The sequence below is a fragment of the Varanus komodoensis genome, unplaced genomic scaffold (genome assembly GCF_004798865.1).
Source record: "Varanus komodoensis strain SLA01 unplaced genomic scaffold, ASM479886v1 scaffold16, whole genome shotgun sequence".
Taxonomy (NCBI): Eukaryota; Metazoa; Chordata; class Lepidosauria; order Squamata; family Varanidae; genus Varanus; species Varanus komodoensis.
This window is the reverse complement of record NW_025335468.1, coordinates 16,152,381-16,169,270: the sequence shown is the minus strand read 5'-3', so window position 1 is coordinate 16,169,270 and position 16,890 is coordinate 16,152,381. Positions and strand designations below refer to the sequence as shown.

The 16,890-nt window shown below is 40.0% G+C and overlaps 1 protein-coding gene across 1 annotated transcript in view; it reads right to left on the bottom strand.

Moving 5' to 3' along the window:
- Positions 1-280: 280 nt before the first annotated feature.
- CTR9 (CTR9 homolog, Paf1/RNA polymerase II complex component) overlaps positions 281-16,890 on the bottom strand; it is a 29,134-nt gene continuing 12,524 nt past the window's right edge. Inside the window, exons 13-25 of the mRNA XM_044426133.1 lie at positions 15,609-15,697; positions 14,700-14,885; positions 11,711-11,798; positions 11,457-11,605; positions 8,446-8,562; positions 8,181-8,326; positions 6,922-6,993; positions 6,263-6,398; positions 4,890-5,033; positions 3,766-3,920; positions 3,109-3,205; positions 2,411-2,523; positions 281-1,469 (exon numbers count right to left, since the gene is read on the bottom strand). Of these exons, the coding sequence (XP_044282068.1) occupies positions 1,049-1,469; positions 2,411-2,523; positions 3,109-3,205; positions 3,766-3,920; positions 4,890-5,033; positions 6,263-6,398; positions 6,922-6,993; positions 8,181-8,326; positions 8,446-8,562; positions 11,457-11,605; positions 11,711-11,798; positions 14,700-14,885; positions 15,609-15,697 (1,913 nt within the window). The 3' untranslated portion in view covers positions 281-1,048. The remainder of the gene's footprint in view (positions 1,470-2,410; positions 2,524-3,108; positions 3,206-3,765; positions 3,921-4,889; positions 5,034-6,262; positions 6,399-6,921; positions 6,994-8,180; positions 8,327-8,445; positions 8,563-11,456; positions 11,606-11,710; positions 11,799-14,699; positions 14,886-15,608; positions 15,698-16,890) is intronic.

Below are 16,890 nucleotides of genomic sequence, written 5' to 3'. Positions count from 1 at the left end.
TCAATAGGCCATCTGATTTGCACACTGAGGTATAGAAACATACCCTCAAGGCTTTTTTTCAAGTCTGTAGAAGTTTGCAGAGAACTTGAAATCAAACGTGGCAGATACAGAGTATGTTAAGCTCAGCAATTCAAGATTACTGGAATATGACCTTGTAACAAAGCAGTATTAAGGCTGCAATCCTAAACACACTTACCTGGAGCAAGTGCCATTAAACTCAATGGATTACCATGTAAAGGAGTACATGTAAAAGTTGTAGTAAAACAGAAAATTCTCAGCATATGGTAGCAACAGCTTTTATTCAATGCCATAGGCAGATCTTTCCACACCAAGAAAGGTTCTAATTTAAAAAAAATTATGCCAAGTCATAAATCTGCCATTTCTCTACATTCTTGCAGCATTATTTGCTATGTTTGCTTTCAATTTTAGGAATTTCTCTACAGTGCATATGTATTTTAACAGAACATAAAAATATATTTTATAAGAGCTACATAGCCAGGATAGCTTTGTAAACCCAAACATTTTTATGCCATTTGAGAAATTCTTGGAGTTCTACCAATATTCCTTTCCATATATATATATGTATGTGTGTGTGTGTGTGTGTGTGTCTGTGTATGTATGTATTAAAAACAAATACAACACACTAGGCAAGACAGCATGGGCTACACTCTTCCACCCAGTTAAATGTGCTTAAGTACTGTTTCAGGGAGTCTTAAGCAGGCATTACTGGATGCGGGATTACCAACTTATGTCACCTGGACAAAGCTTCATAAACTCCTATACAGCATTCTTGATCTCTCATGTACAGAGTTTATGTAAACATTGTATTCTAGAGGAGCACAGGGATCTAGGAAGTATATATTTCAGTAGAAAAATGTTATAGGAAATGTTTCAACTTTAATACTTTTTCCAAAAACATAGTTGTACAGTTTTTAAATCATGTTTTCAAATATAAAAGATGGATGCCTGTATCTTCCACTCACTCGCTCACAAGCCAAAATCTATTTACAAAGCAGTTTATATATAAAAAACAGGCAGTCACTGAAATCTAATCACTGTCATCTGATCCACCATAGGAGCCTCGTTCAGATCCCTCATTGTTGGATGCCTCTGGTTCAGACTCGTTACCTGAGCCCTGATTATCAGATACTCTGTCTGAATCAGCACTGCGTGAAGCTGGGCGGGATTCGTTCTCAGAACCACCCGAGTGGCTTCTCCCTGACTGCACAGACTGGCTTCTCCCTGACCGCACTGACTCGTTGTCAGACACTTCAGAATCGGACCGTCTCCTCTTCCTTGCTGATCCATCACTGTCTGAGTCCTCCTCTGAAGGGCGGGCGCTGGATCGCCTAGGACTGCCCCCCTCACTACCAGACTTGTTACTGTTATCAGAATCACTGTCTGACAGGATGCGCTTGTTGCGAGGGGCCTCTGCATCATCTGAATCACTGTTGCTGTTCCTGATGTTTCTGTTCAGGAATAGAACACAACAATTGAAACATCCCCACTGGTAAACATTAAACATTAACAGAAGGGACTTGTGCATTAAAAATGCCCCTGAAAGTCTGTGCTGTGGTAACAGGAACCTGTACCGAGAAAAGCTTAATTGTGCAACATGCAAAGGTTGCTTCTATATGTTTTGCATAATATATTTTTTCTATTATGCAAGGTTTATGACAGTCCTGCCAATTACAAATAACAAGGTGTTGAAAGTGTACCCCGCGAAAACCTTGCTGAGCCATTTTCTATAGTTCCCAAGATGTTACATGCAACCACCACCCGCCTTCTAGTGTATCTTTGCAAACATGCTAAACGTTCCCATTTTAAAAGAAAAGCTGAGAAATATGCAGAAAGCAGGATTGTGCAATTTATGGGTTTTCTATGCATCATGCAAAGACTCCAGATTAAACAATTTGTGAATAGGACAATTCACAGTTGTTTCATTTGAGATGAGGCTGTACCTCATTTCCTAAGCTTTGATCTAAGTAAGGGCTCACAATAAAAATATATCAAATATATTTGATATCACCAAACCTACTCTATGTATTTTTTTGTTTTACTTCACAGCATCTATATGAAGTAAAGCAAAGAGTAAGAGATCCAGTTGGGGAACCATAAGATTTATGCACTGATGTAGAACAAATTTTCAGATCCTCTGAAAGAGTCTAAAATGTTATGTAGAGTACAAAGTGTAACTATAAACACTGCAGATGGAAATCTTTGCAAGGATATAATGTAACAAAGTAGCCTGGGATGGAGTTGGGTGCATGCCTTTATATACAGTATAGGAGGGGACTATGAGCCTATCTTTATCTTTGAACCGGATAAGGAATCCCTATTTTCTGTGCTGCCAATTCTGCTTTTCACAATAATAAATGCCACTCTTTCCAGGGTGATAAAGACTACATACCCATCATCAGCAATTTTGAGTTTCTCTTCATCAGATGAGTCATCACTTGATGAAATGATTGCTTTAGATTTAATTTTCCCCTTCATTGAAGGAGGCAGGCGTTCTGGCTTAGCCTATAAAAGGGAAAATGTGTTCTAAGGTAATAAGGTAATAAAGAAACCTGGGCTTCCAGTTATTTTATGATTAAATGTTATATATTCCTGTAGCTGTGTACATGGGAAAAGTAAAACCCAACTATTAGTGTAACTGGGGAGCTACCTCTGTATCATCGACTTCTTGTAATTAGCTTACAGAGCTAACAAGTCAAGCATGAAAAAGTAATTTCAATCAGTGAATTCAAAAAACAGATCACTTCCATAACCTCAGACAATAAAGAGAAGATGAAAAAAATTCAGCAGACAGTGGCCAAATTCAGATGTAACCACTAATTATGCTTTAGCTCGCCCTTCCCAATTTGTCCCTTCTTTCCACTTGAAGAAAAGATCTTTGAAGCTCCTGTTCATGGCTGAGAAAAATGTAGTTTCCAGTTTTACCTGAATACCGGAAACTGTTGTGTATACAAACCACAGTCAAACAAACCTGAACATTAAGCTTAGCCAATATTTCCAGTGCTTCACAGAACAGCAAATCTTGCTGTTTTCAATACAATTCCATGAAAATGAAATACTAGCAACTAAAGTGCTTAAAACAATCCATACGTTTCTTCTCTTCTCAGTCTTGGCTGGGCGGCGTTTTTTAGGTCTGGGTGTGGTCTCATTTTCATCATCATCAGTACCGTCATCTGCCTTCTGGGCCCTTGGGAGAACACAAATACAGCAGAAATCAGAATCTTCTATCACACCTGAATCAAACTACTACTTTTGAAATAATCCTACACAGTTCCTTTTCATTTTTACAGAACAATGCTAAATATTTAGAAAGTATTTCTGAAATAGACAAACTGAGTGCCATATGGTTTGTATCAGGCTATGGTAGGGACATCAATTATACATTTCTATGTGGCCTAGCTCTTTAAGATAGCTTCTAAGACTCCATTAAGATTTGCAGTAAGTATTGTACCTGCACACTCATTATCTTAATCCTGGTTTACTGGCTGAAGTAGACACTCAAACATTGTTTTTCAACTATTTAATTCAGGTATACCAGACACCATGACTGAAATTTAAGCATTTTTTATGCCGAGCACTTCCATGTGCACACATCAAGACTTCTCTGGCTATCCAGCCACCATTAAAAGCTGATTTCATGCATTTAGCTATATTTGGGAAGTGATGCATGATTTGGGCAGCAGACAGGGCTGCATGATGCATCAATGCCCACCAAAGTGGTCTAATTGCACTAGAGTAAATACTCACCTTCGCCTCTTCTTCTTTTTCTTCTCTCCGTCTTCTTCCTCACCATCTTGTTCACTGCCACTGCCCTTCCTCCTCTTCTTTTTCCTTGACACTGGGAGATCTTCATCACTGTCATCATTGACAAACTCATCAAATTCCCCAGTTTTTTTGGAACGCTGTCAGAAAATCAGAAACCACACTTCACTCATAATTCTAACTGAAAACAATCCACAAAACAAGCAAACCATTTTAGGAGCCAGATTACTTCCAATGTAGAATACATTCAACTTGCAGAAAACTTAGAGCTTTAAGAAAGTTCTACCCTGCCCTTCAGCATAAACACAGTACACACTTAAAATAAAACTGGAGCAGAGTAAGGACTAAGGCTGTGAGATAAGAGATAAACTATTCTTGACAAAGACAGTAAATGAACATGCAGAGAGGTGCTGAGACTACTAGAGCCAGATCAAAAAGCCTGGTTATGTTCACTTCCTTGCCCTGGGGAGATTGAGGGGGGGTCAACATAACCCACAGAGTAGAGGACCTCCAATAATGCCCATGAAGGTCTCCATTAGCCACATTTTAAGAGCCATTTTGTGATGGTGCACACAGCAACTTATCAAATCCACAGATGTGTCCATGGGCTGAGAAAGGGTAGGAACCCTGCTACAGTGGATGCCTCCGCACAATGAACATGGAACAGAGTATATAGAGAAACAGTTACACTTGGAGAAGACATATCAGGTGATGTAATGAAAAAAGAAAATGGAGGAATTACTAGAAAATAACCATGCATACTTAATAGATAACAGAACAGCAGAGGAAATGAAAAACATGTCAGCATTTTTTCACCTGCTGAAGTTAAAATGAAAATTCCTCCCTGCACTTAAGTTCCTAAGAAATAAGGTTCCAAGATGAACTGAGCAAAAAGCTAGTCCAAGTGCCTATTAGAGAATGGCTTATTTATTAATTAATTTTATTTAAAACATTAATATGCCATCCTTCACTATCACGTTTCAAATCTGGCCCTTCAGTGTTGAAGTATGATGCTGCTTTTCCATAGCCTTTCTATAAAAATTAGTTGGAAGTTTGGAAGAGTGCCACCACATTTGCAGACATTAAAAAAAAAAAGTATTATTCTGTACCCGACCAGCTCCACCACGTTTTTTCTCTTTTGATCCTTCAACTTCCCCAGTGAACATCAAAATATTCTTGGTCTTCTCCACATACTGGGCTCTCTGCTCCAAAAGTTTCTTTTGCTCTTCCATTTCCCTGAGGCGCTTTTCTTCCTGGAAAAATAAAGGTAACTCTGCTAGTTTGCTTGAACTTACAATACTGGATGCAGATACAAAAGCATGAATTTAGTATCAAATTCTTCCTACTACTAAATAATTTTGCTTTAAAAAGGGCTGACCCTTGTTAAAAGTTCATCTGGGCCTCCTCAGGGTGCAAAGCCTAGCAATGTATTAGCTGGCTTTGATGCTCAGCTCCAAAATCAAACTACTAATTTACTAAAAGCTTAAAATTGATGCAATTCTTCCCATTTTGCTGCAAAATCTTATCATATCCATGCAAGATACTGCCTTTATACTCGAGGTTGCACACAGCAATCAAGACTAGAAGCCACTGGTAGCCTTGTCCTCCATAAGTTTATTCAATTCCCCTTTGAAGCCATCCAAATTGGTGGCCAACTGTACTTTTTGTGGCAATGAATTCTATATTTTAACTATGCTCTCTGTGAAGAAGTAGTTCCTTTTACCTGTCCTGAATCTCCCACCAATCAGCTTGGTGGGATGAACCCAGGTTCTAGTATTGTGGGAAAGGGAGAAAAATGTTTCCCACTCTACTTTCTCACACCCTGCATAATTCTGTACACTTCTATCATGCCTTTCTTCTGAAGCTAAACAATCTCAGCTGTTACAACCATTACTCATAGGATAGTCACTCCTTGAACATTTTGGTTGCCCTTCTCTGCACTTTTTCCAATTCAATACTGTCTTGTCCTGTGTACTGCACTGAGTGTTACATGTATGACTGTCTCCCAGATGAACAGAAGTTGTAGGTGTGTGCTCAGTGTATTGAGCTTCTGGCTCTCAGAGAACGAGTTTGTTCCCTTGGAGCGAAGGTTGCTGACCTGCAGGAGCAAAATGAGGCTGAGAGGTTAGCTGACGGGGCCTTCAGGGACCAAAGAGTGGAAACCCAATTTCTGGGTGACAGCTCCTCTGGTGTCATGGAAAACAGGGTCTTGGAGAAGAAGAGCATCAGTTCGAGGAAGGCAGAACAGATCTCTTAGAAGAAAGCTACTCCTTGGAAGCACTGATGATAAGCCTCCAGAGACAGATGGTTTGTGGTAGTGAGACATTCAACAAATACATAGCTTGGTTTTCACACTAATAGGGACACCACTGAAGCCTTATCCTTGATTTATATGCTGTGTTTTCTGTAGTTTAATGGCTATTATGTCAGCCACCTGAAGTAATCATAGTTCTGCTACAGTAGCAGAAGAAATGAAAAGTACCTGTTCTTTGAGTAACTTCTGGCGCAGCAGTTCCTTTTCTTGCTCTTGTTTGGCTCGCAGCTCCCGCTCTTCTTCATCCTGCTTGCGAGCCCGAGCCACGTGATACTGAGCTTGACTCAGCAGATCAGAGCATTGCCTAATGGGTTGGAGTTAAACAAAATGCAGAAGCAGAACATTGGGGGGAAACTGCTCCATGTCACTGGCCAAGAGAAAGTTTCTCTTATGCTTGGAAAACTGCCAACCTGTAGTAATTACTTCCCAGGAGTAATTACTACAGGTTGAATATCAAGACCATAATAGGCTTAAATTTAAAAAAAAAAATGCAGTTGGGGACTCGATTGTCACTTTCCCTGGAGTTACCCCTATTCAAATATCAAGGCTCCAATCCAGAGATTTGCATGCCATGGAGGGAACCCACATGCCGTTGCACATCCTTATCTCCAAGTCCATCAACAGATGGTTGGCCGCCATCATGGGAAGACAGCCTTGAATTCAACGCCCCCAACCAAAAAAGTTGGGATTTCAGCCACACCCATGTGTAGTTTGCCTACAACACTACTAAAGTAGCCCAAATCCTGTCACCTGTATATTATACGAAAGAAGCAAATGCATTCTGATTCTCGTAGGCACTAGTCATGTAGGGTGCATGCAATTCTTACCTGGCTTCAGTTGCAGCAAGTGCCAAATCAAATCTCATTTTATCTCCCACTTTACTCAAGTAACTGAAGTATCTGGATGGAAAGCAGAAAGCCCAAGATTAAGTTTTAAACAATTCAGATGTACCCTATCTTTTTCCATATATGTACTTAAGAAAATAAAAACAAGGTGCTATTAAAAGAAGAGGCTATTAAAAAGTACCATCCTAATCTCAATTCCATCTATAACTCACATATTGAAAGATACACATCCTCAGTTTTCACTCAAAGGAAAAGTGTCCCTGAAGTACATTGGTTTCAATTAATTTTTCATTATACATTCAACAGACAATTTTCTCTGGTTTTTAATGGACTGGGACTGCATGATGCACCCTGTTTTGCAGAAGACTGAATCATCTTGTAGCTGGCTCAGGAGAGGCCTTAAGAGATGTTGTCAAACCTGCTGAACAACTGTTTAATGAAAATCTCAAGCAATGAAACTATTGGAAGAGGAGGAAGATATCTGGCACTGGTGATCACGCTCACACCCGTAAATATTATAAAAAGCACTGAGGTACTATGAGAAGATGACATATAGAGAGAGACATTAAGTAAAAATAGACGCTTGCATCTTTTAAGGAAGCTTTCAGTGTAGAAGCAATATGGGTTATCAATTCTGAAGCCACAATTTGCTTCTTCTTGGACTAGCCTCTCTTCTAGAAATATTTTTTTCCATTGTGCAGAGGCAGACAGTTACCCTTAAAGACTAGAGGAGCTGGATAGCACTCCACAAACTGATCTTTCACTTCCGAGCTCCTAGGACTTTTAGGCTCTGTGGGAATGTTCATGACTGCAGCTTTTTTGCACTTAACCTGAATAACAGACCAATCAATTGCAGCTCTGGAGGATGAGAGCAACTAAAGGAAGCTATTAAAGCAAAAAGGCACACTCCTTTTCAACTTCCGGTAAGTATTACTTGATTCATTAATTTGCAGGGGAGGAGATAATTCTTTCTTTGTACTCCATTTCACACAACCCATTGGCAGAAGGATCTAAAAGCTATTGGCTTGTGGGAGTTACTTTTAGTCCAGAATGAAATGGATAGTTTCACATTCAAATGTTATTTAAAAGGCAGCGTTTGGGAGGTCTGAGAAGACTAGCCAACAGCAAGCACATCTATAAAGACGTACAAAAAATAAACTCTAAGGAACATAATCTTCCCAATACAACAATGCACAGTTCATGTACTCTACATGAATTAAACACAAAGTACATTTACTTGCCTGTGAGCTAGCTCCAGTTCTTTCACAGCATTTAGTACTTCTTTCAGATTACTTTTCTCATCTTTCAGAACAGAGGTAGCCAACCTCTGCAGCACCAGGGCAACATTGAACATTAGGACTGTATCACTGGGTGCCACATGTCTAGCCTGAGGATTCAAATTGAGCTTTAAATTAAATAGATATAAACCAGCCCCAGCTCTAAAATGCACAGGCGGAGGAGACAATAAATCCCCCGCACTAATAAACATAAAAAGCCAGTTTTTACCTTCAGCAGTGTCTGCTTACACTCCTGTAATTTGCCGCATTTGAAGAGAGCTCGGGCCAAATACAACAGTACCTCTGTGTTCTGGTGTTTATAGAATTTTCTAAGGCAATTTTCATACTGTAAGGTGGAAAAATTAAAAAAACAAACCAAAGTGTTTTGAAGTTGTTCAGAACTACTGTTTGGCTAAAAGTTAATGTTGCTTTATATTGGAAGCTGAGTTTAACAGTTTCAAAGAATCCCCACATTGCAATCCTGAGCAGGTTCACTCCTAAGGAAGTCCTTCTAACGTCAGTAGAACATGGGAAACAACCAAATGCAATGCTAGTCCAGCCTTGCAAACAAGCGCACAAATGAGACCCCTGCAGAATCCCCCCACCCCGAGCTGCTAAGGAACCAGTGTCCTGGAAAGGCTCCTCCTCTTCTACCAGCACTGAAAACACTATTAAATGCTTAGCGGACTAATCAAAAACTGCCTTCTTTCAGGCAGACTGCTGAAAGGCAATAAAACAAAGGGGAAGGCTTCCCTGCTTTCACAGCCAAGGCAGAAACACAACTGGACTGACAAAAGAGTGACAGGCCCCTTCTCCTTTACTTCCCTGGATTTAATTTCTGCTTATGTATGGCTGCCAGGAAAGCAATTAAGTACAAGACTGTGCTAAAGATGTCACATGCAGTTGTTTGAACCTTTTTCAACTTTGAAAGAGGAAAGATTTCTAAGAAAGCCTTTCCTCCCATGCTGCAATCCTAATGAACACCCCATCTATACTACCTGCTACTTAGCACAGCAAGGAAGCTCCCATTGCCACCAATAACTAATGAGCAATAAGCCATTAGGATGCCTAATTAGGAGTTTTGCAACTCTTCATTATACTGGAGAGCCAGACTCTTTATTATATGCAATAAGCAGGAGAATCTTCTGCATGTCTAGAAAATTTAAATACATTGTGCAATTTGAAACTCCTACTTCTTCCACAATGAAAGAAATTGAAAAGGGGTTGCTATACAAGTTTCAGAACAGAAGACAATATCCATGAGATGTAGGGCTGAAAAGCAACAGATGTACCCAATGTTTTGTGAATACTGGAAAGCAGTACTATTAATGGTTTACATTAAAATCAATTATTTTTGTTCCTTGTCATGAACAGATTAGGATGTAACTATTCCATCATTTCAATTACTGCTGAATTGTTAAATAAGTGACTTGCACCAAAACACAGTGTATCCTCCTTCCCCAAAAGAGTTTTCCAGTTCAGGGTTTCAGAGAGCCATTGCCTCCAAGCAGGAAATTCATTCCTCTCCTGTACCCTCACTCATTTTTTCTATCTCCAACATTGTATGGCTATTAAGCATGCTTAGTCCTTCTTTGGGCGAAGGTTTTGCTTTGGCCTCTATAAGTTATTTTTAAGGAGAGATTCGATGAACTTTTTAAAACTTTAAGGCTCCCTGTACCTTCCTCTACACTCCTCTTATTCCTCATAAAATGTCAACAGCCAAGTTCACTATTAGAAGGAGCAATATATTGTTTTATATGTGATGCATTCTAGACAGTGGCTTTTAAATGTTCTATCTTCAGGGAATCCTTTTCATTCCACATGAGGAACTCCTGTATATTTGTCATGGAAACTGCACGCAGGGGTGCTGCACAACCTACAGTCCAGACCTTTTGGACCTCACTGCTGCACCATGTAAAGTGGGAGTGTGGCAGACACTCTCTTGCAGCTGGACACCTCCAAGGAAGGTTGGGAGTTGTGGACAGACAGGAAAGCTATTATTCCTCCTCTTCTCAGTGATACTATTATAAGGAACTCAATGGTCCACTAGAAAACAGTCTGAAAGAACAATTTTATAGTATATGAAGAAAAGACATTAGAGATCCTTTTATCTAGTAAAAGGAAACTCTGACTCTGTACCTATTACAGCATGCTTTTTCCATCTATGCAGATTTTTGAAAGATTATAATACCAACTGACAGATGATGCCCATAATTCAATTCAGTAATAATACCAACTGACAGATGATGCCCATAATTCAATTCAGTAACACTTAAAACAGACATCATTAAAAAGTAGATCCAACACAGAGACAATTCTGAACATTGGTGGTACTGCACTCTTATTCTCTCTTCAGAAAGACCGAACTGGGTTATTTTTAACAACTTTTTGTCCAAATTTAAATAACTGCATGGAACTTGTAGTTCATTGTTGTTTCAAGAATGAAATATAATGTGTGTGTCTATATATTTAAACATCAAATTTCAAACTTCCAATTCAGACTTAATATTAGGGTTTTGTTTGCCCACTGTGTAATTGTGGCATTTTCTACACCAGGTTCTGGTGTGTTTATCAGGCTTCTTTGGGGAAATGTGTTGAATCCTTGCTTGTTTTCACCTGTAAGTTCCTGCTAAAACCTGGGGGAAAGGATAAAAAGAGCATGTTAAAAGGAAGTATACTGCTTCTAGCGAAGCTCCACCATGCTCATGTATTCTATTTTCAAACACTTTTAACTAAAATACCTGCAGTATTATATTCAGCACTGAAAAGCACCTCTAAGAAGTGGTCAAAATATTATTTTTGTAAGACTGAACAAGCTTTATTTAGGAGGTTTAGCCTGTGAGTTTGCCATGTAAATAAGAAACATATTAATTTCTTAGCTGTTTTTAAAAATGTTCTCTCTCTCCTGCTCCTTCCAGCAATTCTTTTATTAGAGAACTGTTTCCCCAATGCCCCATATGTGTATCTGACTTTTATAGGCTGTTATGAAATAAGATCTTGTTGAAATTGAGGCATTTCATGGCAGCTCTGAAAAAAAGTTCTTTGATTTTAGTAACTGCTACCTTCAGCAAGAATGCACTGCTTTTTCTTCCCAAATTGTAGATATTTCATAAAGTACTATCATAGTAAAAATAATAATAAAAACCCTTTCCTTTTTTATGGAAAAGCCTCTTGGCTTTACAGTTTTACTCTGGATTTTACAGGACAGCTGCCCTGAGTCATTCTATTTTTAAGGGTTACCATCTGTACTGCACTGATGTACTGCTTCTGCTCCACATAAATGTGTGCCAGATTGAGCCACACATCGCTGATATCTGCTGTTGCCTCTCTCACTTGAGCAAAAACGTCACGAGCCTCACGGAAATATCCTTTGTGTGCCAGTACAGCTCCTAAAAAGGAAAAGATGAAGGAGGACTTTCAGATGTACGCCCTACTTCAAAAACTGCACAGTGCTAGGAAGGCATCTGGACAAGAAATAGAAATCCAGTATTTACCAATGCCATTTGCTGCATACAAGTTCTTTGGGTCATTCCTGAGCACTTGCTTGTAAATGGCTAGTGCACGATCCTGGTGGCGTTTTTCCTAAAAACAAAAAAAACAAACAAAAAAAAACACTTATGAAAATGGGTATTTGCACGCTTTTAATCTAATTATGCTCTATTGTATTTCAATGTATTTTATTGTGTTGTAAGCCGCCCCGAGGCTTCGGCAAGGGGCGGCATAGAAATGTTATAATCATCATCATCATCATCATCATCATCAAATCAGATCTTTTTCTTCTTTTCCAAACACTTAAAAAGTGAGACAAATAAATTAAAAGAAGAAAAAAACACTACATCAATGCAATAGACCTAACAAAATAAAAGCCTAACACCCTCAGAAATAGGAGTTTGATCAAAAATGTATTCCAACCCTTGTGAAAAGGGAGCAAAGTTCTTCTAACTTCACTCAGGAAGGAGATTACAGTTTTAGAGCAGGCAAAGTACGAATTTTGTTGCCTCCTACTACTGTTCAATAGCCTGATGGGGGATTTGAGAGAGAGAGGATGAATTACTTCTTCACACTGTGCAGTTAAACTATGGAATTCTATACCACAAGATGTAGCAATGGTCACTTAATCAGGTGCCTTTAAAAGGGGGGGGGGAGGAAAAATGAATGAAGATGGCTGCTAATGGCTACTTAGCTTAATAGCTGTATAGTACCACTAATAGCAGAGGCAGCATGTCTGTGCATACCAGATGGGAAACACACATGTGAGAGCACCACTGCACTCATGTCCTGCTTGCAGGTCTTTCCAAGGTGGCTGGTTACCCACCACATGAAAAGAATGCAAGACTAGGCAGGCCTTTGGTTTGAGCCAGCAAGGCTCTTCATCTTCTCCTGTTCTTAAACTGTCAGCAAGGCAGGACAGATACTACAGCCTGCTGGTTACACCCTAGTTGGTGAGTAGGCTCATTTGGTCCAGGTATACAAAAGCATTGGTGCACAAAGGAAAACTAGATGCCCCACAATAGAGTGGGCAACTCGAACAGTGCTCAGGAATAGTCTTGCAAAGGAAGAAATTTAGATTATGAAGCACATAATCTCTACGTATATATCATGTCTATATATTCATGCCCAGAGTATGAGAAACAAACAGCACCAATGTGAACTCTTAATGCAGGAGGAGGAATATGATCTGATAGGTGTAACAGACACTTGGTGGAATGACTCTCACGACTAGAATTCAACAACTGGAAGATATAATTTGTTCAAGAACAGAAAGAACAGAAAGGGAGGTGGAGTTGCTCTATTTGTTAAAGATACATATCTCTGCACAAAAAACAGGAGGATGAGCTTAGTAACCCCACTGAGGGCATCTGAATTAAAATAAATGGGGTCAAGAATAAAAAGGACATGATGTTCAAAGTCTATTACAGCTCACTCAGTTCAGAAGATGAGGATGACACTTTTGAAAAGCAAATTTGCCAGTGTTTCAAGGAGCCATGATGTATCAGCAATGCAGGACTTGTATTTCTCTGATACCTGTTGAGACCAAATCCTGCCAAATATGGCCCCACAAGAAATTCCTGATTTGGGTTACTGATACATTCCTTCTACAGGAGGAAGGAACTAGAGGATCAGCTATCCTTGACTTGATTCTACCTAACAGGGAAGACCTAAAGGAGAAAGTAGCAGTTACGGGAATCTTGGTAATAAGTAATTGTGTGATACTTTATTTTAAAGAAAGCATAAGCCAAATACATTCCCTGCATTTTAGGAAAGCCAAGTTTAATAAACTCAAACTAATGGTAAGGAAGATCCCATGGCAAGCAGCTCTAATAAGAAAAGACTTCCACGATGGGTAGGAAGTTTTTAAGAAAGGAAATTCTAAAAGCACAATTACAAACAATTCTGACCAGAAAAAAAGGATGGAAAACAACAGACGGCAGACAGACAGCAATGTGGCTTCACAAAAAGCTTAGAGATGACCTGAAAACAAAAGGGATGCACTGGAAGGGAGGCTAGCTACAAAGGAAAAGTATAGGCAAGTGGCTGAGAGTTGGATGGCATCAGGAAGCCTCATGCTAAGAATACACTGAGGTTAGCAAGGGATGCTAAAGGAAACAAAAAAGCCTTCTTCACATACATGCGTAGTGAAAGAGCAAAGAAATGGTGGTTCAGGTACTCAATGAGGATGGCAAAATGATAATGGATAACAAATAAAAGGAAGATGTGCTCATTTTCTGCTTTGGCTTGGTCTTCTCCAAAAAGAAGGTAGATGACTCCCTGGCAAAGGTAAAGCACAAGCCGAAGGGGCAGGATTGCAGCTTGAGACAGTCAAATGGAAATGTTATAGATCACATGGATGAACGAGTCAACCATGTAGCTGCAAAAAAGACAAATGCTATCTGGGACTGTATTCACATGAATACTTCCAAATCATGTAAGGTACTAGTACCCTTTATTCAACTCCAGTTAGGCCTCATCTTGAGTACAGCATCTAGCTCCTGGACTCCACAGTTTTAAGAAAGAGGCAGACAGACTGGGAAAGGTTCAAAGGAGGGCAACAAAGATGAGTGGGGACTGGAAACAAAGCCCTATGAGAAGACACTAAAAGAGCAGGACACCTTTAATCTTAGGAAGGAAAGACTGAGCCAATATATGATAAAGCTCTTTAAGTACTTGAAAGACTGTCACACAAAGGAGGGTTAGGTTCTCTTCTCAATCATCCCTGTGTGCGGGACATGGAATATTGAACTCAGGTTGAAGGAAGTCAGTTTCTAGCTGAACATCAGGAAAATCTTCTGACCTTCTGACAATGGAATAATTTACTTAGGGAACTTGTAGGCTCTCCCACCCTGGAGTCATTCAGGATACAGCTGGCCACCCATTTGTTAAGGATGCTTTCACTTGAGTAAGCACAGGATTGGACCCAATAGGTCTTGCAGGCCAATTCCAACTGTACTATTTTATGATTCTATGAACACGTGCAGAATTTACCTTTTCTCTGTCTCTGGTGGGCTGGTGCAGAGTTTGTAACCACACGTTGCCCAGAGCCAACATAGAGTAGGTGTCATTCTGAGTTGATGGCTGTTTCAATATTCTTTCGAATTTCTTCTGTCCTGGACCCCACTCTTGTTTGGCCAAATGAAGATTACCAATTAGAGACCAAGCATCTGGATGGTCCTGAAATACATATCACAAGGTTCTATGACCCAGGCTATTTTGCAATGAACATTTAGTTCTAATTATCCTAATTATATTTCTAATTTCCACACTGAAAGCCAGTGTGGTGTGGTGGTTAAGAGCATGGGACTGGGACTCAGACAATCTGGGTTCTAGTCCCCACTCAGCCATAGAGCCAACTGGGTGACTTTGGGCCAGTCACAGACTCTCAGCCCAACCTACCTCACAGGGTTGTTGCTGTGGGGATGAGGAGGAGGAGGAGATGTAAGCTGCCTTGAGCCCTTTGTAGGAAAAAGGCAGGATATAAACCAATAAATAAGTAAATAAATAAATACAATCCTCTTGGTTTATGGACCAATAATTGTTCAAATGAGTTCTTCCCCACACGAAATAGCACTACTGAAATTCTGAGCAACTGAGATTTCTTTAAACTTCTACAACTCTTCCATACAGCCCAGACTTCATCTGATCTGTACAGGGAGAAAAACTCCAAAGCAGCTACCAATACTGATTGCTTATACATCCCTATTACTCATATAAAGAAGTATTATCAAGAAGTCACTTCCAGCAAAATGTGGAGGCTGAACTACAAAATATATATTCATAAAGTTATGCTGAACTATGGAGGAAAAAGAAAGTCATCAGTGAAATCTTGGTAGAAATTTTGATTGTTCTTTAATTCTATGAGCTACAACACTGCAAATCAAGCAAATTCTTACTAACCTGATTGATTTGAAGCGCTTCTTTAAACCAGTCAGAAGCTTCATAAAAGTTGCCTTTATCTCTAGCCATAGCTCCTAAACGTAGATAGCCTGGATATAGGAAACTATGTTTTAATAAATCAAATTCTGGTTACATAAAACAACGAGCCATAAAGGGCACAATCATATTACAATGATCAAAAGCTCCAAGCAGAGTCTCTATGATTATCCTACAGAGGGTGGGAGGAGCAGCAGAGGCATCTTCACTACCCCATCTTCCTACCCTGCATTTTTTCCCATCTACCTGAGGCATTTTGGGGTGGGAGGGTTGGCATGCCTACCAGAACATCCCCTTTCCCACCTCTCTGAGGTTACTTTCCCAACCTAAGAGAACAGGCACCATGGTGTGGAAAGAAACAACCTCAGAGTGTCAATTTAGTTAAAAGCTTCAATTGACACTCTGAGGTTGTTTCCAACTTTGGATTGCTCTCAGATTAGATACTCAGAAGATCTATCTGCGGCACTGGTGCCACTCTGTTGTTGTTAGTCGCGAACTCGTGTCCGACCCATCGTGACCCCATGGACAACACCTCTCCATGCCCTTCTGTCCTCCACCATCCCCTGGTGTCCACTTAAGCTCATGTTGACTGCTTCAGTGACTCCATCTAGCCACCTCATTCTCTGCCGTCTCCTCCTTCTTTTGCTGTCTATTGTTCCCAGCATTAGGGTCTTATCCAGGGAGTCCTATCTCCTCATTAGGTGGCCAAAGTATTTGAGTTTCATCTTCAATATCAGGCCTTCTAAAGAGCAGTCAGGGTTGATCTCCTCTAAGACTGACTGGTTTGATTGCCTTGCAGTCCAAGGGACTCACAGGAGTCTTCTCCAGCACAATTCAAAGGCCTCAATTCTTCGGTGCTCAGCCTTCCTTATGGTCCAACTTTCACAGCCATACATTGCAACTGGAAAACCATAGCCTTGACTATATGCACTTTTGTTGGCAGGGTGATACCTCTGCTTTTTAGCATGCTGTCTAGATTTGCCATAGCTTTCCTCCCAAGGAGCGTCTTTTAATTTTTTGGCTGCAGTCCCCGTCTGCAGTGATCTTGGAGCCCAGGAAAATAAAATCTGTCACTACCTCCATTTCTTTCCCATCTATTTGCCAGAAAGTGATAGGATTCCTTAAATCTACTTGTCACCTCTACTGTATATTCATCAGGGATATGATTTAGGTCATACCTGAGTGACCTAGTGCTTTTCCCTACTTTCTTCAATTTAAGCCTAAATTTTGCAACCAGAAGCTCATG